The sequence below is a fragment of the Beta vulgaris genome, chromosome 1 (genome assembly GCF_026745355.1).
Source record: "Beta vulgaris subsp. vulgaris cultivar EL10 chromosome 1, EL10.2, whole genome shotgun sequence".
Lineage (NCBI taxonomy): Eukaryota > Viridiplantae > Streptophyta > Magnoliopsida > Caryophyllales > Amaranthaceae > Beta > Beta vulgaris.
The window spans coordinates 2,816,521-2,839,620 of NC_079202.1; the positions used below are offsets into that span (position 1 = coordinate 2,816,521).

General features: G+C 33.4%; 2 protein-coding genes across 2 annotated transcripts; both read right to left on the reverse strand.

Annotated features, from left to right (window-relative positions):
- Positions 1 to 3,631: 3,631 nt before the first annotated feature.
- On the reverse strand, positions 3,632 to 4,840 carry LOC104905742 (EPIDERMAL PATTERNING FACTOR-like protein 2). Its single transcript, XM_010694354.4, has 3 exons — positions 4,260 to 4,840; positions 4,109 to 4,146; positions 3,632 to 4,011 (listed from the first exon to the last, which is right to left on the reverse strand). Exons 1-3 carry the CDS (start codon positions 4,348 to 4,350, stop codon positions 3,763 to 3,765), a joined length of 378 nt encoding a protein of 125 aa, XP_010692656.1. The 5' UTR covers positions 4,351 to 4,840; the 3' UTR covers positions 3,632 to 3,762.
- Positions 4,841 to 12,148: 7,308 nt separating this feature from the next.
- On the reverse strand, positions 12,149 to 18,186 carry LOC104905740 (hypothetical protein). Its single transcript, XM_010694353.4, has 10 exons — positions 17,358 to 18,186; positions 16,756 to 16,823; positions 15,694 to 15,764; positions 14,828 to 15,097; positions 13,712 to 13,872; positions 13,545 to 13,600; positions 13,230 to 13,282; positions 13,024 to 13,153; positions 12,793 to 12,899; positions 12,149 to 12,434 (listed from the first exon to the last, which is right to left on the reverse strand). Exons 1-10 carry the CDS (start codon positions 17,603 to 17,605, stop codon positions 12,363 to 12,365), a joined length of 1,236 nt encoding a protein of 411 aa, XP_010692655.1. The 5' UTR covers positions 17,606 to 18,186; the 3' UTR covers positions 12,149 to 12,362.
- Between the last annotated feature and the right edge of the window lie 4,914 nt (positions 18,187 to 23,100).

A 23,100-nucleotide genomic window follows, 5' to 3' on the forward strand; every position in this document is an offset into this window, starting at 1 on the left:
GACTTTTTTTTTTTTTAATGTTGTAAAGCTACAATTTGAACTACATTGTACTCCCTCCGTTTCTATTAGTTTACCCTTTTTTGGCACAGCGTTAGGAGAAATAATGTTATGGATCATAGAAAGAAAGAGAAACTACTCTCTCCGTCCCAAAATATAGTTCCCATTTCATTTTGCACAGTCTCCAAGACGTACCTTTGACCTACGATATCTTCTATTTCTTATTAGTGAAAAATATAAAAAGTTGATATTACGAATTTATACATTGAGACGGAGACCCCTCATGAATATGTTTTTTTTATACATTAGTAAGAATATTTAGTCAAAGTTTTTAAAATTTGACTCCCAAAATAGAAATGGGAACTATATTTTAGGACGGAGGGAGTATTATTTTATATTAAAGTTGAATGTATGTGTGATGAAAAGTTTGTGGTCTTATTCCAAAAATAGCAAAAAAAAAAAAAACTGAAAGGGGTAAATTAATAAGGGACACCCATAAAAGGAATACGGGTAAACTAATAGAGGACAGAGAAAGTAAATCTCAAGCTGCACGAAGAGTCGATAAATATAAAAGTTAGAAAATACATACTATAAAATTTAAATTCATGATCTCAAGGTTGTATTATAAAGTCTTAACTACTAAATCAAGTAAAGTTTAGTGTTACAATTTCAAAATAAAATAGTATTAATTGAAAATCATGATTACCCGAAACATCGCCGGAACCTAAAAACTAGTGCTATATTAAACCGATACAAGTCTGTAACTGGTAGCTGATAAACTATGTTTGGTGGAGTGTAAATCTGACATTTTTATGATGGTCACAAAAAGTATGATTAAGTATATTTGGATTTAGCATTAAATTTAAAATTATTTTGGACAACTAAAAAACATGGTCCATGATCAATGACCACCTCTACTATTTAGGAGCAAGAATCAGTATTTGGGCCATGCATGTTGCAATGCAAAGCCAATCAGTACTTATGACTACCGTTATGTTTGGTTAATTGGGCTTTATTAGTGAGAAAGGTTATAATCCGAGGGGTTATTTTAATTCTGAGGAGAGTAGCTACTTTTGGCCCAAACCTTCTAGCCCACCTCATGCATCCTAATATGTTAAGGATGGAGTTGTGGGTTAAGATTGGTTAATCTTCGTTCGTCAGCCATAATAATTAGTTTTGCTTAATAGTTTTGGAATCTTTTTTATTTGGACCTTTAAGTTATAATTTGGTTATCTTTTATATTATGACTTTATAACTTTTCAAACACAGGGTACAGATCAAACAAATTGTAATTGTAGAAAATAAGTAATACAAAAATTCACAATCCAAAATAATATTCATCCTACTAATATCAAAGATGAATGAGACAGAGTGGTGGTAGCTCAGTAGAGTACCATCCCAAATTTTAGGACATTGTGCAGGATTCGAATCCTCATCTCAACAACATGTTGGGCATTTACTTCTGAGTTATTTTTGTACAATTGTACCCAGACTCTGAATTGGTGTGCTGCTAGTAGCCTAGCAGGGATTGATCTTTCAACCAATTATTTTTCCTAATACAAAAATCAAAGACTTTAATGAAATTGATGATTCTATCTTTATAAATTTTTAAACATCTTGTAAATGTATCTTGAATTATTTAAATAAATTATTTTTAAAGGTTTATTCTCAAACTCTTTTCACTTACCCTAAACTCTATATATGTATAAAACCAAATAAAACTCTAAATATGTATTTATATTTGTACTCCATTTTATTGTTACACCCTACCTTTTGGATTCGATATAAACTTAAATGGACCCGGTACACACTAATTTAGTGTGCATCATGTTGATAATTGATATTAACTATATATAGTGAGTTTTATACAAATATAGTAAACTTATATACAACATAGTGGAATTTTGAGGGAAACATATAGTGAAATGGCAACATAGTAGAGGATTTAATTTTAATGTTTTAACATGCAGGAATAGTAAACTTATATATAGTGAGTTTTATACAGATATAGTAAACTATATATAGTGAGTTTTATACAGATATAGTAAACTTATATATATTTCGTGACACGTGCTTTAACGTATAGAAAAATGTAGGTTCTGCATGATATAGTGAGTGTATAAATAATATAGTGGATTGCTCATAAATGATGTAGAATCTGCATGACATAGTATGTTTCGGAATACTATAGTGAGTTTCTTTATGATATAGTAGATTTGTGAATGATATAATGGATTGTTTAGAAATGATGTAATTTCTGCATGATATAATATGTTTATGAATAATATAATGAGTTTTTGAATGATATAGTGGGGTTTTAATTGAATGCTATAGTGCATGGGCTTCTAAATGATATAGTGGATTGTTTAGAAATGATATGTGTGTTTGCCCTGGTTCACACAAATGTCAACGTGAACCAGGTCTACGCATCAAATCGTTTGGATTCTCTTGGCGTATCAAATTATATTATTTTTGTTTTTCTTCCAACACATAAAATGATATAATATTTTTCTATTGTTAATTATATTATTTTTGTTTTTGTATCCACTCTAGTATCAATCAAACATCTTGTCAAAAAAGTATGTACTATCAAAACATTTATATTACTAAATATACACAATTTCATTACTAAAATTCAAAATAATTCCATTTTATAATTAAAACCTTCGGTACCAAAAAATAAATTATTGATATTATCTTCAATACCAATTGAAGATTTTAATTTATGTGGGATTTCCAAAAGATTTTTCTTTTTACCTTTTCCTAAGAGAGAGTTGCTCTGTTTCTGTGTTGTTGAAAATTTACAAGTGGTGACGTGGTGACGTGCAGCACGGATTACCATGTTATGTTATTGCTGACATCTTAATGAACCCCATTATGTTACAGTCCTAAACTTCACTAGATTAACGTAAGAAAGAGATTAACTATAACTCTATAAGATACTCCCTTTACTACTACTACTATAATAGTAGTACTATTACACGATTGCAGTTTGCACGGTATCCGAGGTGGGCATTGTTAAATCACAGACATTACAAGCTTTCATTCAATTTTCACAACTTGTTTACGACAGCAGTACACCTGCCCCTCTCCTCTCCTCTGACATCCATCCTACCAAACCAACTAAAATTCAACTATCAAGTATCAACACTAGCGGACCTCATGCTTTCTATTTCCGAAACTCCAACCATTTTCGTGCTAATAAATTTAGGGTTTTGGCCAAGGCGTATAAGATGTCGAAGGTATAATGTAATGTAACTAGGAAGGATATTCTAAAGTGTATAAAATATCGAATGTAAAATGTAATGAAACTAGGATATTCTCTCTAGTCGTTATTTTATGAACTATTATGGGTTTGGCCAAGGCGTATAGGATGTCGAATGTAGAATGTAATGTAACTAGGATATTCTCCCTGGTCGCTATTTTTATGAACTATTATGTTACGGATGGTAATAAATGACATTTTTGTCTAAATTTTATGTTCAAGTTCCTGGTTCACCAAACAAATCAAGATTGTCCTTTTATTCTACGCGTCTTTGTTTTCAGAACACCAATTATTTTCGTGCTACTGCTACACAGATCTTGAAACAACACTAAAAAAATTTAAAAAACAGGGGTAAATAAATTGAAAAAAAAAAAAAAATCTACTATTAATTGCATATAAGAATGGAGCAAAGATAACAAGATATAAGTATTTACATGAGAGAAAAATAATAGTAGAAACAAAAATCTATAATACTAGCTAATCTATGATGTTAAAAATAATCAAGGATTAAAAATGGAATCACCACACTTGCATTTCCAACTCATAGGTTTATAATTAGAAACACCATCTCCTCTAGAATAAGCAAGAGTTGGTGTTGAATGTTTAACAAAATGACTTCTTGGGAAACCTTGTTGTGGAACTATTGGAACTTGAATTGCTTCACAATGTCCACAATTTCTACACCTTCCTTCACATCTTGGTGGACTTGAACCTATTAATGCTCTCTCTATTAATTTCTCTTCTTTTACCTGCTCATTATTTTTTTTTACAACCAAACAAAGATTTAGTTAGTATTTTTGCAACATTTTTAATTTGCAGATGAAGTTGCAATTTTTTTTTTTTTACCTTTACTGATGCTTCATTTTGTTGGGAAATTGACCAGCCTGTGATAAAACAAAATAAACAAAGGAGTTATTATTTAATAATGATGTGAAATGATGAAAAATCTATAAATAGAAAGAAGTAAATGAGATATTAATTAAATGTATTTATGTACCTTGAGCTAGTGAGAAGAAAAAGAAGAGAGAAATGAGAAGTAGTAGTGTTGTATTTGTGATGGAAAAGACAGGAATTTGAGTAAAACCCATTTAAGAAAATGGAAGAAAAAGACTAAAAAATGATTAAGAAAGTGAGTGATTGAAGAAAGAGAGAGAGAGAGAGAAATTGTGGGCAGTTAAGTTAATGAGAAGTGGTGAGAAAGATGAGTGATTGAATGCCAGGGGGGGGGGGAGAAGAAGGGAGAGTGAATTGAAGTGAAGGGTGAAGGGTGAAGGGTGAAGGGTGAAGGGTGTGTTTGGATGAAATGTGGGAAGGCAAAAAGGGGAGAGCAGAAAGCATGTATTAAACGAAAGCCTAAAAAGGGAAAAAGAAGAAATACTGTTTTGACAAAACCTCGTTCAATGAGCCCTACAATATAAAACAACCAAGACTTTCAAGTTTGAAACACCGATATCTTGCCACGCAAGATTAGAGACAGTACTAAGCATCGGTATCACGGTTGGGAAAATAGCGATTTTGGTTACCTGGTTGGGGTTTTGAGGGAGGGGGAGATTAAAAAAAAAAAAATCATGTTGGTTGGGTATCTTCATTGGAGGAATACCTTTGTAGGTTCAATTAGGTTGTTGGGACAAGTTTATGACATAGTTTCTAATCAAGTGTATTTTACATTTGGGTTGAATTTGAATCGGATTTTGAATTTAATCGAATTTGATGAATTGATGAATGATTGGTTCAGGTCATGTATGAAGTAAGGCGGTTTGGTGAAATATGGTTGTTGGGTCGGGTCTATATTAATTAGGTGGTTATTTAGTCATGCAAATCTTTATATCTTAGAGTTTTTTTTGGCAGCAAGTACATAGAAACGAGACAAACCCCACTACTCATGACCTAAGGCTATTTCGTGGATTACGTGGATAACAAGACGAGAAACACAACAATTATTACAAAGCAAGACATTATTAGGGACATTAATTAATACTAGACTTAGTACTATCAATATGACATCCAACACTTTGATGAAGTTTTCCTTTGACAATAATAAAGGCATGATGGAAGGATCAAATCTTTTGTTTTCCTGCATACAACAAACCTACATCCAGAAGCACAATTAGATGATGAACAACCATTGGTCATACTCTTCTCCTTTTACCACCATTATTCTCCGGCCACATGTATGTATACGAGGGCGAGTCTTCGTTCTCCTTGCTGAAATAGAAAGTCATGAATATTGCTTCCCTCTTGAAACTCGAGCACACCAGGATGAGGTTCCAATATTGTTCTTGATCTTGGTATCATGGCAGAGGCTACCTTTAACACTACTCCTTACTATAGTTTCCTCATCTCCATTCATGGACTCACCTAGCTAAAGCCTTCAATGCAAAGTCACTTTACCGTGGTCTTATTTACACCTCACAATTGAAGCGGTGCTGCGAAAAAGCCACACCAAAGACGACTAATGTTAACAATAAATACCAATAGGCGCCAGAGGGGGAAATCAACGGCTAGCAACCTATAGATTGCGTTTATTTGGGGGTACTGATGAAAAGGGCTAGACTTAATTAACTATGTTAATCTCTGCTAAGAGTTATAATATATATAATATTTCCTTAGAGTTTTTATTGAATTCGTATTTATGTCATATCACATAGTTTTAATTCGGAGAAACATTTAGATATTTGGATTTATTAGGGTTTAAAATTAAATCATATTGTTTTGGGTAACTCGATTACAATATTTCACAAACATATGCGCACCTTCCCCTTGACTGCAAATGCATGTATGCAACAACACAAGGCTGTCAGTCATGCACTCTTGTAGCATCTATGACAAGGTCCGCACGCACATCGTTGTTGGACTATTGGCAATGTGCATTTTATGCACACGCAACAAACAATCTCGATTCCCTTTACGCCTCACCCAGCACAGCACAACCATACCACGTTGGGTTTTATGACTTGTGCGTATCACCCAACCCTTACTCGTCTCGTTTGCTCGAGGCCACAACATCCACAATGCGCGCACAAATAAATCGAATAACGATTGTTCGATTTTGCTTTGTACATGAAATGATCACATGATTCAATTTATGCAACAAGTAATAGTTGGATCAATTGACATGATTCAATTTATTTAACAATAACTTAATCGGATGAAACTGTCTTAGACATCTGTTGTTCGAACAATAAAAATAATAACTCAAACAAGTAAGAAAATTGATTTTTGAAAATTTCAATCAAATTAGGGTTTAATTTCCAAAAAATCCACATTTTCAACCAAAAAACCTTTTATTCAAGAATCAAGCATGATTATCACATATAATTAATCAATCTAATTAGAAAATTTTCGAATTTCATGCCTGTTTAAGAAAAAAATAAAATCATAACATTAGAGCTTTATAGGGCTTTTAGTTTCGATTTTCACCTCTTATATTAGTCCCCTTCCAAAAAAAAAAAAAAAAACATGGTTAATGACCACACTAGGCAGAGGCTACACCTTCCCGGCTTCCTCTGCAGCTGGAATGGTTAACTACCAATTTCCAGGCTGCCACAATTGTACTATTTTCTAGTATATCTACCACTGCCAATTTAGTTAGCACAATTTTGGAGAACTGTGGATTCGCCCCTTTCAACACGCTACCTTCATTTTTTATTGGTGAAATCTACCTTCAATCTTACTTACCGACTTTTACAGTTTTACTTGATTTTCCGAGTTTAGAGTGATACTCGGGTATGGGCTTAAAAGTTAAAGAATGAATGTATAAGAAGGGGTGGGGGTAGGTGCCCATATTTTTTACCTGACCATTCACGTTAGCTTGCTTTGATATTATCTTAAGAGATTTTTCCATCTGTTAGATGTTAGATCCTACAATTAGACAACAAAATACTGCCAACTGTAAGAATCTCTTTCTCATTTCTGATTCTTCTCTTTATTTTTTGCTTTTACATGGATGTGACACCATTAATTCTTGTCATATTTCCACGCCATCACCGTGATTTCAAGATTGCAGAACCTTTTTTGTATTTAATGGAACATTGCAATTTGCAAGTTTCATCACCAGTCTCTTCCATACAAGTTTTAATGAACTGAGTTTTTCTATACGTTTAACCCTAAACTCATACAATATTACGTAAGCCGTGGTTGGATTAATCATCTGAACTTTCTCATAACACACATCTTTTTAGACACTTAAAATTTCATGTTGTCTCAAATTTTTGTCATATCTGTCCACAAATTTTTTATCAATTTTTTTTGTCCCACCTTTAGTTTGCTACTTTATTTTATTGGTTAGTAATATAACGAGTGTATTCATCATACACATACATGTAGTATTTTTTGGTTGATATTAGATAACTTTATCATTTAAAATCTTTAACTATTGTGAAAATTAGGTTAGTTTGAAGACAATAAGCAAGGATCCGTTTTGGATCCGTTTAGGACCCGGATCCATAGGATCCATAAGGATCTGGATTTGGATCCTCATTTTTATTACCCAGTGGATCCGGGTAGGATATGGATCCTTTCTTAAAAAATGGATCTGGATCTGGATTCTAGAGGACCCTGTCCAGATCCTACCCATTGCCATCTCTACACCCAAGACTATTTTATGCTCATTCAAAGTTCTAATATTGTATAATTATGCTTATTTGGAGCTCTACCTATTATATAATGATGCTTATTTTGAGGTTTTATATGAGCAATGAGCAAAAAAAATAACCTTATGTATATGATAGAAATTCCCGTAATATAAATGTGGCCCACCAATATTAACTAAAATTTAAGAGCACATTATAACAACCAATTCGAATAAATGACACACAAATGGTATACATAATGTGGGACAGAAGATTTGAGTTCAAACTCTTCTACTCACTCTGTTTTCTTTTGTTGTTCATATTTAGAATTGGTGAATTAAGCAATGCAATTTAGAAAATAGGCAAGATTCTACTATTTTAAATAAAATAAACTTAATTATATGTAAAGATTATAGCTCTTTGAGTACTTTATGTCAGACCAATGAGAAAAAAAACCTTGAGTGGACACATTTATTGTAGCTTAATATCAATGAGAAATTTAAGTCATAATCTTACATGTATGGAAAGATTCAAAATATGAACAATATATTAAAATTTTCCAATGAAAATACATAAACAATAAAAGAAAACATTGTATTATCTGATTTAGTATGACCGAAAGGTCTACATCGTTTTCTTGCTATAAAGTTTGGGGAAAATGCATATGACTCTTAACACTAGTTATAGAAGATTGATTTATGTTGTTTTTATTATTCTACTTATCAAATTAGTTATAAGTTTGTTACAATATCTTGTATTGAGTTATAGGTTTGTTACAATATCTTGTATAAATAAAGACTTACTCTATTATGTTAGTTAGTTGAGTTTTTCTATTTTTGGTCATTCTCTTCCTTGTATCATTTTCTCTCTTGATTTCTCTAATTTCAATAATATGATTCAAGATTTCGAGTTTCTTCATGGTATTAGAGCTCAATCTCTCTCATGAAATTGAGGTTTGTTTGACATTTTTGATCTAATTTCAATTCTTAGAATTTTGCGCACTTAATTTTATGGTTGTCTGGAATCATGAATTGAAAATTAATTCGCTATTTCGAGTAATTTGCGTGTTGAGAATGTAATCCACATGTGATCCGACACCATATATGGTTTGATTGTTACTGCGCATGTTTCTACTACTGAACAACTAGCCGACATTTTTACCAAAGCGCTTGGTACTCGCCAGTTTTTGCATTTGTTAGGCAAGTTGGGCATTGGTCATTCCCATGCTCCAACTTGAGGGGGGGTGTTGGATCATGTATTAGTCTTTGGGCTTGTTTATATGTTGCCTTGTATATTTGGAGTGTATATTGAGTTGCCTTGTTTAGGCCCACATAGAATAGAGAAGCTAGGGCTGTATAATATAGTCAGGGCATGTGGAAAATACAACACACGTTTTTGGTGTGAAATAGCAATACAAAAATATCTTGGCGGCAGCCTCCTTGTCATGGTATCAGAGCCGACGATCCCGGGCCAGGGTATGTGGCCCATTGAATGCAAGATGAAAGGTTTGATCTGTTTGGAGCACGTTGCCCAACAGAATTGTGTCCCAAGTAGGGGCGCCCCAAGTAGGGGCTTGTTGACCTCATGTTGGAAGCCCAAGTAGGGCCAACGAGGTGTATGTGACCTATCCAATTGCAAGTTTAAAGGTGGCACACATGTGAGGGGGAGTGTTGAGAGTGTAATCCACATGTGTCCCACATTGGAAGAATTGAAAGTAGATGACTAATATATAAGCTAATGGGTTACTCCACCTATCACCATATGGTTTTAGGATGGAACCCCATTGGACTTGTGTGTGGTCATATTCTTCTCTTGTGTGGGCTTGTGCCGAGCCCACCGAGATTTGGCACTGCGATCTCATTTATCTTGCAAATCAATCCATTTATTGAAGAATTATGGCACAAGATTCAAAATTTTCATTAATTGGGATTCCATGTAAATCTTCTTAAAAAATTTTGGAGAGATTGTTTTCTCATTGCCACTCATATTATTAACATGTTACTCAAGGTCGTTCCTGACAATTATTGGCACGGGGTGAAATAAAAGATTATGGCCCCTTATACATGATGGTGAAGCTAGAATATTGCCACTAAATATTTTTTTCCTCTAACACTTACCGATGAGTCTACGTACAATGAGTATCGATCACACTAGTAACCTCTAATAATAATATCCAAATTTTATTCTTCTCATATAACTTATTTTTATTAACAACTAATGAGAATGACTCTAAATTTTCAACAGAAAAAGAGCCAAAGATATCGGATGCCTTATGATCTAGAATTTGCATAGTAACGAAGAAGGAAACTTTCACAATTTACAGACTAGTTGCAGATAATTAGAAAATCAAACGGAAGGAATTAGACAGTTAAGTGGTTTGTTTGTTCTTCTTTTTACTCCCTCCGTCCCAAAATATAGTTCCCATTTCATTTTGCACAGTCTCCAAGACGTACCTTTGACCTACGATATCTTCTATTTCTTATTAGTAAAAAATATAAAAAGTTGATATTACGAATTCATACATTGAGACGAATCTAACAAGACCCCTCATGAATATGTTTTTTTGTATACATTAGTAAGAATATTTGGTCAAAGTTTTTAATATTTGACTCCCAAAATAGAAATGGGAACTATATTTTGGGACGGAGGGAGTTTTTAATTAATGAAATAAAGAGTATAGGACAACTAAAAAAAGAAGTGTAAAAATTATTATTGGACAAAGAGATTAGAAGAGAAAAATGTAAATAGAAACATGGTAAAAACAAGGTAAGCAAAACACAATGAATGTTCATAAAGATAAGTTTGATACTCGAGCAAGAAAATGTATTTTCTTGGATTATCCCTATGGGCATAATTCTTATAAAGTGTATGATTTGAATACTCATACATGCTTTGCGTCAAGAGATGGAGCATGGTCAATGGATGATCCTAAATTTGGGATCATCAATTACTTTATTAATTTCTCACTATTTCACCTCATTTATGATCCACAATTAATTTTAATGATCTTTTCACCTCCAATAGATGATCTATAATTTTAGATCTTCACCTTCTCTTTCCTACTTTTTACTTTATTAATTTCTCACTCTTTCACCATATATTCTCTCTCCTCAATCTAATCTCCTTTCCATCTCATCTTTTTTATTTATTATGGATTATTTAAGAATCAATTAATGATTATTGAATGTAAATAATTTTTATGTTTGTGATTAAAAACTATTAGTAAAAATTAATTTCGTTAATATTGTACATAATTAGTTACGGTAATTAACTTAATCAGAAAAATATAATAATAATAAAATATTGCATTAAACAATAGAAATAACACATACATATAGAATTACATAACATATAATGATAATAAAAACGTAACAGCTTAAATAAAGAAAGGAAACAAATATGACTTCCAATAACAAAATAAGCTCAAAAATAAGATGTGTAAAAATAGTTCAATATTGGTCTCTATTTATAGACAAAAAAATATAGCTGTTGGTGTTTTTTTTTTTTTTTTTTTTTTTAAACTGACAATATGTCCGTTGCAAAAATTTGCAACGTTAACAATTACAAATAATCCTAGCCGTTAGATTAGAGAAATGAGGGGCGTTGGATGTCTGCCATGCAGTAGCAGTGGCGCCGCTCCACTTTTTTCTTCCTCTCCCCTTCCGCCATGTGGCAATGATCTACTCTTTGGCAAGATCGTTGCAACGATCGGTTCATTGCCTTCTCTCCTCTTTTTTTTTTTTTTCTCTCTCCTATTTCTTTATTCCCATTTAATCTCTCTCTCCTCATGATCCATGTTTGGGATCAACCAATGGGCATACTCTTATTTTCTTTGGAAAATACATTTCTTTATCTTATTTCTTCTTCAACAAACACAAAATCACACTGTTGCTTCTCTTATTGATTTTGGTATTGATTCTGATTGTCTTATTCCTGAACATAATAATGTTTCTCTTGTTGCTGATCATAATCCTTCTCCCTCTCACTCTATTCCTCTTAATTCATCCACTCATACTCCTGATACATCTCACAATTCTCCTTCACTTTCTGAATCTTATTCTCATCCAAACACTTCACCTCAAATTTTTTCTACTTCTGATTCACCAGACTTCCATTCATACATCCACTTCTATTGTTCCTAGACAATCTTCTAGGACTATACAACCATCTGTGAAACTCACAGATTTTGTTCATACATCCCATTTTTACTATATGTTTTCAATTACTTATAAAATTGACTGTTAGAGTGTTAGTACATACTACTACATCCAACTTCGAAACTTCGAAAATTCTTAATACTTGAAGAAATAATACAGGAGTAAAATCCTTTCCATCTTTTCACTATCGGCTATAAGTTGATACAATTTGGCAGGGAGCAAGGAAGGAGACAGACAATTAGCACTGTTAAAGTAAGAGAAAACTAAAGATCAAAATTATATCTCAACGAATAAATATGTACAATTCTTGTATATCACCTTTTTCAATTATTTTTTGGTTAGGCTTAATTAGGCTAGAGACCTCTACAAGTTTTACAGGACAAAATTGTCAATCATATGTTGTATAACATCAGCGCCTGATGAATGCACGCAATAAGTTTGCACCTGCCAGAGAAAGGAGGTTAAATGAGAAACAATAGTTGATCAAAAATCAAAAATTTGAAGAAAGCTTAACGAGGCAACGATTTGCATAGTTAAAAAAGAAAAGAAAAGAAAAGAATGCAGGCTCACATCTCTACATTAATAAAAATGCGGTTTAGTTCAAAGAAGTTGACATAAGATTTAATAGGTCATAAAAAAGAGCTACCAACTCAATTGACAACTTAGATTACGTCAAGTGAGTAACAATAAGTTCTAATAAGTTGAAGTAATTTTTCGAAGTTAAAAAAGAGTGAAACTGCAATGGTATACGGATGTTACACATGTTGTACAAAAAAAAAATAGGACGAAAAGTGCAGCTTGCCTGAATTGAATTATGAGCAATCAATCTGTGTTTACCACCACCAAATTTAACATCAACTCTTTCCCAACTAACTGCTGTAAGCCCCTTCATCATTTCTTCCACCATATCTGCAAATGTCATTGCGAACAGAATATAACTTGAGTACAGTAATGAGGAAAGAAATTGATTGAGCGCCAATACTTGGAAAATGAACAACTTCACCAAAACTATTTGAAGCATAAAGCAACAAACCTCGCGTCCTCAAATTTTTCCAGGCATGCATTATGGATTCCAAAGTGGAGACTCGTTGCGAAGCAGCAAGTACTCCATTGTCCACATTTACAATATGTCGATATCTATCATTTTTTGCTTTATATCTCCCCTGCAAACAAATAAAGCTTCCTTAGAATGTGCTAGTTAAGATCATATATACCCTTTTTCACATTCAGAAATCTCACCTTTGTGAGCTCAGTTTCGTGTCGGATTGAGGAAGTGCACCATCCAACAAGCTCTTTATAGATATTGTTAAGGCTTTCAATATAAACAGTTGTTTAATTTGTCTGATAGTTACTACAATAATCATTGTTTAGCTATTTATAAGCTTTATTCTTAGACTTCAACGGCTGGGTTTACTATACTGGACTATGTAAACATAAGGTTGAGGAGGTCCAGTTGGATCAGAACAAAATAATTACGTTTGAGATCTACAATAAAAGCAGAATAGCAAAAATTATAGAACCTTGTTTGGAATAAGTATTTGCAAATAAGGATACGATCAAAGCGCACATTTGCATAGGCAACACGGCGATTAAAACATTGCAAGGCAGACCTGAGAGAACATAGATAACTAATTAGTAGAAGTATCAAAGTTAATAGTAATGATGGAACTTATAAGCTTCAATCTTAATCAGAACAGAAGTGAAGGAAATAGTAGGCTTACATGAACGGAAGACCTTCACAATCATTCACCATCCGAAGAAGAAGAGGGGTCTTTCCTTTATCTTTGTCAGTCAAAAACAGATGCCTCCCTGTTCTCCCTAGAAACCATGATCCGTGGCGTGCTATTAATTCTAATGCATGGAAGCCACAGAACATTGGAACCTGGATGTGTAGGTAAAGCAGGTTAGCCGAGAAAAATAGTACCAAAAAACTGAATTTGCTAGTAACTTCTTAGCAGCATCCCTTTTAAAAGGATAGTGCAATAACTATACTAGATTATGGTTTCTTTTGCTAAATTTTGAGCTAAGTTTATATCCCTTAGTGGCGGCATATTTGTAACTTGTCTTCATGCGGATCCTACAACCCTCCTATACCTTGTTTGGTGAAATAAATTTAGCCAACTAGAATCCTTCCTAATATTGCAGGACTGCTTTTGGTAGTAAGTACTAAGTAGTGACCACCTAAAGACGAGCAGCTAGCTGCAATAAGATATTAATGAACCTAGGTACAACCGTACAAACACAATTCGACTGTACTGCAATCAACAATATGAATAACAAAAGTACTTCTATCATGTACATGGTAATGAACATCATTATCAACCTGAAATCGGACTCAGTTAAATCCTGATATCACACGGGAAATATTGTTTTTGGTTATCAGGTAACAGGTGTGGCTAATAATGTGAAAATGCATCAAGAAGAATAAAGTTGGAAAGTTCTTTAAACTGACCTTTGCCAGGGTAAAAATCTTAAGTTCAAGTTCAATGCAAAGACATAATCTACCAAATTTCTGTAGGTGATAGCAGTAGTTTCAATACTTTTAGACCAACATGCTGTTTTGTTTGGCACACCTAATTGCTTTCAATAGAAGCGGGTATACAACATAAACTATTTGAATTTGCCAACTGCATTGTTAGTTAGAATGACTCTGAGACCTATGAAGAGTACAAAGTTAGATTCGCCAAGTGAGCAAATTCCTTAAAAAGACAAACCAAGTCCATATTTATTCTGAAATGCATAGCTCACTTAAGTATAAAAAGAGGGTTAGAGATAATGAAAACAGCCTAAACAGGAGAGGCATAATGAAAAGATTAGTGCAGAAGTTAAGGGATAACCTGATTGTGTCCCCTTGAACCGAGATGTGGTGTCGCGAATGTAATAAAATTCACTGGTTGTAGACCAGCAATCTTGCCAATATAATTATCTTCATGTAATACTTTTGCACATCCATTGCTTCCAGTTTCTCCATCTATTTTCGATACTCTATTCATATAATCTCTTCCAAAAAGCAGGGCAATTGCATATCTTGCAATCAAACCACCTAAAGAATGACCAATGAATGAAATCTTGCATAGATTTGGATAACGCTGAACGACTGATATAACCTGCAATAACAAGTATTATTAGAACTTATATTAGTAAATCTTTAGATGATAAAACTATTAATCATGTAATATTTCAATATTCAGTTAAACTGCAATTCAGAGCAAATGTAATATCAGGAAACTTATATTGACATACTCCCCCCTTTCCCATAACATAGTGCCTACTTCATTTTTGGTGGGTCGAACTTTAAAATCTTTGACTGAATATTCTCATTTGTATATATAAAAAAACATATTTATGTGGGATCTTGTTAGATTCGTCTCAATGTGTAGTTTCATAATATCAACTTTTTATATTTTTTTATTAATACGGAATTGAAGATATTAAAGGTCAAAGTTACGTCTTGAAGACTGTGTAAAAGAAAACAAGCACTATATTGTGGGACGAAGGGAGTCAACCAATAAAAGGTTCCTCACTTATATGGAAACTAATTGTGGATGCCATGTAGCTTAGTTCGTAAAGTATTATAGGCATATGAGGGTGGTATGCAAGACCTAGGATCAATACTGTCTACAACCATCAATGCACTTAGTTGCTCTATAACACCAAAAAAACTTGAATGGAAACTAATTTGATACTGAAAATGATCACCAACCTCGTCTGCTAGCCGTTCTCCCATTACGTCAATTCCATCAAATGTTAAGGTTGCAGTATTCTTTTCACTGCCTGTATATTGCATGTAAGCAAAAACTACGATGAGAAGGGTAAAACCACAGCCACCATCAAACCCAGTGATTAGAATTAATGTAATCATAGCTTTATACAGTAGCAACCTAACTTCTCAACGTGACATGGTTTTACAAAATTTCCATTTGTAATACTATTTTGTTTCTTTTAGTTATAACATTTGATTATTTAAAATACTCATCATAAAAAGATGAATGTTGCATCCGTTCCAGAAATGAAAAAAAGAAAAAGATAAAATAGTAAATTTAAAATAAAATCAGGGTAATTTTAACTTTTAAGTAATTTTGGGATAATGTTTAACAATTCAGTTGCTCAATTACCTAATTTTCACGATGAATGAAATCCAATCATAAGCTATTATTGCCTTCGAAATTTCATTCTTTACAATTAGAATCTTGTGGTAAAAGATTCTAAACTTTGACCATATGTGGTAGACTAGATTTTTTGTTGGGGTAATGAAATTGGGCCTAAGCAAGGCCCTACTATTTAAAGTACTCCGAACTTATTTAAGCCCAAATATCTTGAAGGAAAAGTAAGATAATTTCATCCTGAAAGTGCTCTAGTAAGACTTGAACTAATAACCTCAAAGTCATGAGCAACAAACTCCGAATATTAAACCAAGGCAAGCTTGACAATTGACTATTTGAAAGAACATAAATATTATAGTCAATTGAAATGTAATTCGATTCACATTTTAGTATATCTTTATAATATCTAGTTGATATTAGATTTTTTTTTTTTTTTTTTTTAAAAAGTACCTATATTATTGGTTAAAGATTTTGCAATGAACGTTGTCCAAAGCAAATGTGAAGAAAAAATATAAATATAAGAATAAATAGAATATTATTTTAGGAAAAATTACAACTTTTTCATGCAATAAATTCCTAACATAATGTAACGTTACAAGAAAAAGAACCACTCAAAAGAGCACTTGACTTGGATGTCGTTAATATAAATATTAAATTCTTACAATGAACAAGAACTTGTTGGGGATGTGTCTTGAGAAACTGCTTTGCAGCATATCTCCAATCCTGTGAACTGCAAATCTCACAAATTAACCGAGTTAACAAACAAAACAACAACCATATATTAGATTCTTACAATGAACAAGAACTTCTCAACATGACATTATTTTACAAAATCTCATAAATTTCAACTTTTGTCCTACAAACTAAATCAAACCAACTTCTATTTTCTACACCTCCAACTTATTTTATCAGTCAAACTACCTCTATCTCTACCATTTTTGCATCAGATGCAATGTGCTCCATAATAATACTGTTTCATAAACAACTTAGACTACCATTAAAGCACTGTTATTGTATCTCAATCAATTGAAGATGATGTCGGTTATACTTCATTCGTTTCGTTTTAAATGCAATAAATGAATATTTTGTATCTCACAAATAATAACCTTTGTTACATTTAAAATGAAACGGAGGAATTACTTCATGTGAACAAAATGTAAATACTATATCCTATGATCAGATACAACATATACTATATGACACCACTTAATTCTAAACTACAACAATAACAATAATAATAAAGAGTAATGATGGATGGAACAACCTGCCAATAATACCATTAACCATAACAATCAAATGAGTAGGATCACATCGATCATTCAGTGCACCAGCAGACACCATATCAATACCTCCATCATCAATCTTCTTATCAACGGTTGGAGATTCATCATCTAATCTTAAACACCCAAATCTTGGCAAAATCTTCTGTTTCTTCATACTCTTTAACCTGTTCCTTATCACACCATAACCCTCCCTTATTTTCATCCCATTTTCAACTTCATTAGCCGCCATTGTTAATGTTTTTGCTGAGATAATAACAAAAAAATAATATGACAAGGGATCTGACTTTTATTTTAATGGGGGAGCTAATTTTGGGTAGTAGTACGTAGTAGGACCCACATTTGAATATTCAACGAATTGAAAATTATTTTAGTTGAAATGAAAGTTACTGTTTTTATTTATTAGTCTAGAAGTGGAGGAAGATAAAGAAGAAGGTTCAGCTTGTGGTTTGACGAATTTAGAGTCGTTATTTTTTGACAAATGTGGAAGGAAATGGAGGAGAAATATGGAATTTCATGAACAAGGTGGAACATTTTTTTTATTTAAGGCAAAGAAGTGGAAATAGTAGAAAATGTTTGGGATTCTAGAAAGGCAGGAGAGAGTTTAATTTCCAAAAAAGAATAAAAGGGAGTTCTTTCAATAATATGATTATGAAAAAGATGACAAAGGAGGGCTATAACACGTATGTTTTTTTTTGGCAGGTTTTGTTAAAGCTGTTATATTAGTGTAGGCCGGTGGTGGCTTTTTTTTTTTCTTTCTTTAAGATTTGTCTCTGTCATTATAAAAGGCTCTAACCCATTTACATGATTTAGTTTAATTAGTTTACTTTCACAAGTTTAATTGAAAAGAGATTGAAGTTATTTGGTTTACTCGCTTGTTTTAATGTAAAACTAATTATTAGGTCCGGGCAACGTCCCGGGTAAGCAATATTTTCATTTATTAATATTATAATTTAAGATATTAACACTAATTATTATTTGGTCTAGTGGTTAAGACTTTAGGGGGCGTTTGGTTTGGGGTTTTTAGGAAAGGATAAGAGAATCAACTAGCTCAATTCTCTTACTTGTTGTTTGTTAACACATATCAATCATTCCCTTTACCCTCTCCTTTCCCCCAAACTCCTCTACTTTCATTCCCCACCCACCCCCAAGGCTTCACTTACCCTTTCTTTCTTCTACCCCTTGGTGGCTTTGACCAATCATTGACCACTACCCCAACCACCAACCTAGCCACACAACCACCACATCAACCACCGAACCCACCACCCCAACAACTGAACCACCACTCCAAGCCCCCTAACCACCTTGACCGCCACTGAAACCACCATGACCACCACCTAAACTACCATTACCACCAATGAAACCACCACGTTAACCACCACCGCAACTCCGCAAGCACCCTAACCACCACCTAAAGCCACCGCACGCACCCTAGTTACCCCCCTCCCCTCGAAAACCCTCATAACCCACTCGAAAAAAACCCACCACCGTAAATATCCACCACTAAGGGTGGGAACACCTTTTCTTATCATAAACCATGGCTTTGAAAGGTCAAATTCGGCCATGAAAACTTCAGATTTGAAGATTTGATGGTCGAATTCGACCATTTAAACCTCGAATTTCACTTTTATGAAGGTGGTGAGATAGTAGAGAAGAAATAGTGAGGAAGGGGCGATTCCGGCGACATAGGGGTTGGGGGCGGACCGTTGGCGGGGATGGGGAAGCAGCGGCAGTGTTGGATTGATGATGGCGGCGGCGGCGGTGCCGGGGTGTGGAAGGCAGCGGCAACCGACAAGGCTCCAGGAAAGGCAGAAATGGGGGAGGAATGGTGAGAGGAGGAAGAAAGGTGGAAGAAATATTATAGCAACCAAACAACCTTTTTAATCAAAGGGTTTTTGTTTCCTTTCCCCCTGTACTCCTTTCTTGATTCTATTCCCTTTACCCTGTTGAAACCAAACGCCCCCTAAGGGAGAGTGCCACGTGGAGTAAACCTCCCTTAGGGAGAGTGCCACGTGGCACCATTTCTGACTTAGGCACGCCTTTTAATATATTAGTATAGATGTAGACATAATATGATCTCATAAATTGAGTACTACCTCTAAAAACATTAACCATCTAAGCTAGTTGAAAAATCAGGAAGGAAAACTACTTAAAAGTCTGCACCTATACTTTTTAATCTTGGTGGTTCTCAATTATCTATTGCAGAAGTTGTTGCTTTTAAATAAAGATTAAATATTGGCATCGAATAAAAAATTTATAACATTGAAATTGAAGGTGACAACCTCTTAATCGTCAATGCAGTTAAGGGTATTCGGACGACACCTTAATTGGCAAATTTATAATATCATCAAAGACATCCTTATCCTTCTCAAGTCTTCCAACTATTGGAAGATTCAACACATCTGCGGAGAATCTAACAAAGCAGCAGACTAGATAACACTTAGTAAATGTTGGTCATTTAGTTAATTCTTGTTTTCATATTAATTATTATCCTAAAACTATAAATTACATCCTTGTTAAAGAGGTTTTAGGAGTGATATAGGTTGTTGTATACCTGTCAAAAATAATTCATCAAACCTTCTAACAACGTAGTAGGGTAAGTAGGGTCGAATCCACAAAAAGATGGTCGTTTCAATCTAGTTTCTAAGGTATAAATAAACTAAACAAGATCAGGATTATGAATCTTAAAGTTCTAAACTAATCAAACTACGAAAATCAAACTAAAAAGGATCTAGGGCAATGGTTATCATGTTTATAACTATGATCTATCAAAATATCATCAATAGTTCAATTAATTAGATATTTAGAGCACATGTTAATCCTACGGCCAGATATTAACGCTCTCAAATCATCATATGCTGGTATGGTCGCTCAACATACATAATCAGATTTGCTAATTGTAGGTAAGCATCTAAAGAGTATTATCTCTCGATCTATGACTCGATATTAGCAATATATAATCAAACAATTAATCAGATTGTAAGATTAACAATAAAAGCACTAATCAATTAGAGATATAAGTAACTAATCAAACCATCAATAAGTATCAATCAATAATCATATCATATAAACATGGATTTCCAAACACTAGAAAATAAGACTACTCAATCATGAAACAAAGAGTAAAAACTACATCTACCAAGGAAAACATAATTAAAGAAATCAATGAAAGAAATAATAAAAATCATGAATTAATGAATAACATGAAAAATTAGGATTTGCAACTAAAAAAATAGAGAGAAAAATAAGAGAAAACTAAATCTAACCTAGAAAATAAAAATTAACGTGTAAAAGGAAGAAGAGAAGAGGAAAGAGTTCAAAAACCTAATATAATTAATACTAGGTAACCTAATATGACTAGGCTAGTAAGTTACAAATATAAGAAAGTCTAAATAATCATTAAATGGCGGATTAGTGATCCGCGCGTACGTAATATTCCAGCAGAAACAATCAACTTCAAAGGCATAACTTCTTGGCTAGAAGTCTCCTCGGGGAGTGCCTGGAAAGCTCTTCAAGTGTAGTTTCTAAATCTGCTGAAATTATTTGATTATGAGAAGCACATCAAAAGTTATAATCAGAAGAGTAGACGTGAATCCTTTTTCACATTTCTTCTAATGATTTTCCGCTTTGTTTTCGCTCAAACTCGTACTATGACATATTCATACGATCCTTATGCATTGTAGCTTCTTTTCAAGTGCTCCTAATCCTCAAGTTTAGCTAATCATACTCCAAATACGACCTTAATGCCTGAAATTCGTAAAAAACAAGAAAACATACCGAATAGGAGTAGAAAAGCATAACTTAAGAATATAATGTAGCAATGAACCTAAATATGAAACTAATTAATGGTTCTAAAATGCAACCTAAATGCACCTAAAAACTATATATAAATATGACTTATCAAACTCCCCCAAGCTAAACCATTGCTTGTCCTTAAGCAATAAGACATAAACATCGGAAAAGTTAGACAACCTACAATATGGACTACAACAGGGCTAAAACTCAATTAAAAGAGAGATATAATCACTACACAAACCAAGCATCAAAACAAGCTCGAACAAAGCCGCATAACATGTCATGTATCAAATCGGCTCTCCTATCATATCAAAAAAATCTCTCCAAAGCTAGATTTAACTAATCCTGACAGACCTCACTATAGTTATGTGCACTCAAATCTTCATGTGTTTAAGGATAATAATAACTCTAACCTAAAAGTCGACTCAGATGAAAAATACTCTTTAACTTTGACTTTTTGACTCACTTAATACTCAACAATACAATACAAATGATCAAGAGGACTTTTAAGGGTTGTAATGGGGCAGAGGTTAAAGGTATGGAAAATAATTTGGGAATTGTGGTGGAAAAACCAATACGGGGGGCGCATCATATAACTGAAAACATGACCATAAAAGATCATAACAACTCCACACAACAACCAATAATCTCCAAATATAACCAACAATAATTTTCACTCAATAAATTTAATCATAACCCCTTTTATTTCACAACTTTTTTTCACTTCTTTTTCGTTTCATTTTTCACTATTTTTTTTCTTTCCTTTTTTAACACTTTCAATTCAATTTCCAAGCTCACTAAACATATTTTTCCATCCTTCTAAACCACAACTAGAGCATTCGAATTCAATACAAACCGAATTAAAACTAATACTCGCTACAAGAATCAAATGAGACCAATGGCTTGTAATGTAGGTATCAGTCAAATGAAGTCGGAAAAGGCTCAACGGGGCTAAAGGAAGGATAATATGAAAATAAGAATAACTCTGGAGCTAAGATCATCAAATAAACGCCTCAATCATATCAAAATGTATGCACTATCAAATATCAAAGATACCAATCAAAGTAAAGATCAAAGCGACAACTGAGGAACTAATCACACATGAAAGAACATAACTGACACAAATATGTCAGCTTATTAGGCACATACATAAGCTCACTTAGGTTAAGTTGTCTGCACAGTAAAGTTAAATCGAGCCAGAGAGAGATCAACCAATCTTACCACAAACAATCAGTTGCAAACAATCGTGCTATGAAGAATCATGAACGAGATGAGTGACGCTTAGTAAATGTAGTAAAATATCAACAAGGTTCTCAAAAAGTGTCAGCAATAGTCCCATAGATGCAACTAAAATGAGATGAAATATGCTAATGCAACTAAGAAAGCATTACAATTTTTTTGGTTACACGTAAACTCCCACTCCTAGTAAGCGGTACAAACCATGCAACATCATAATAAAAGCAATAAAATCTACATTAGAAAGCACTAAAAGATAGAATATTCCACCTCCAAGCTAAAATCAGCAGGGTCCTTACTACAAGAAACAAGATTACAACATGTTTCATAACCAAACCCCAACAATCATCCAACACCAAAGTCTCCCACCAAGAGCCATCTAAGCTAGTTGAAAGATCATGAAGGAAAACGACTTGAAAGCCTGCACCTACACTTTTTAATCTTGGCGATTCTCAATTATTTATTGCAGAAGTTGTTGCTTTCCAATAAGAATTAAATATTGCCATCGAAGAAAAAATTTAGAACATTGAAATTGAAGGTGACAACCTCTTAATCATCAATGCAGTTAAGGGTATTTGGAAGGTACCTTAGCAAATTTATAGTATCATCAAAGACATCCTTATCCTTCTCAAGTCTTTCAACTATTAGAAGATTCAACACTAGGGATGGGCAAGGGTCGGGTCTGGTTCGGGTCCA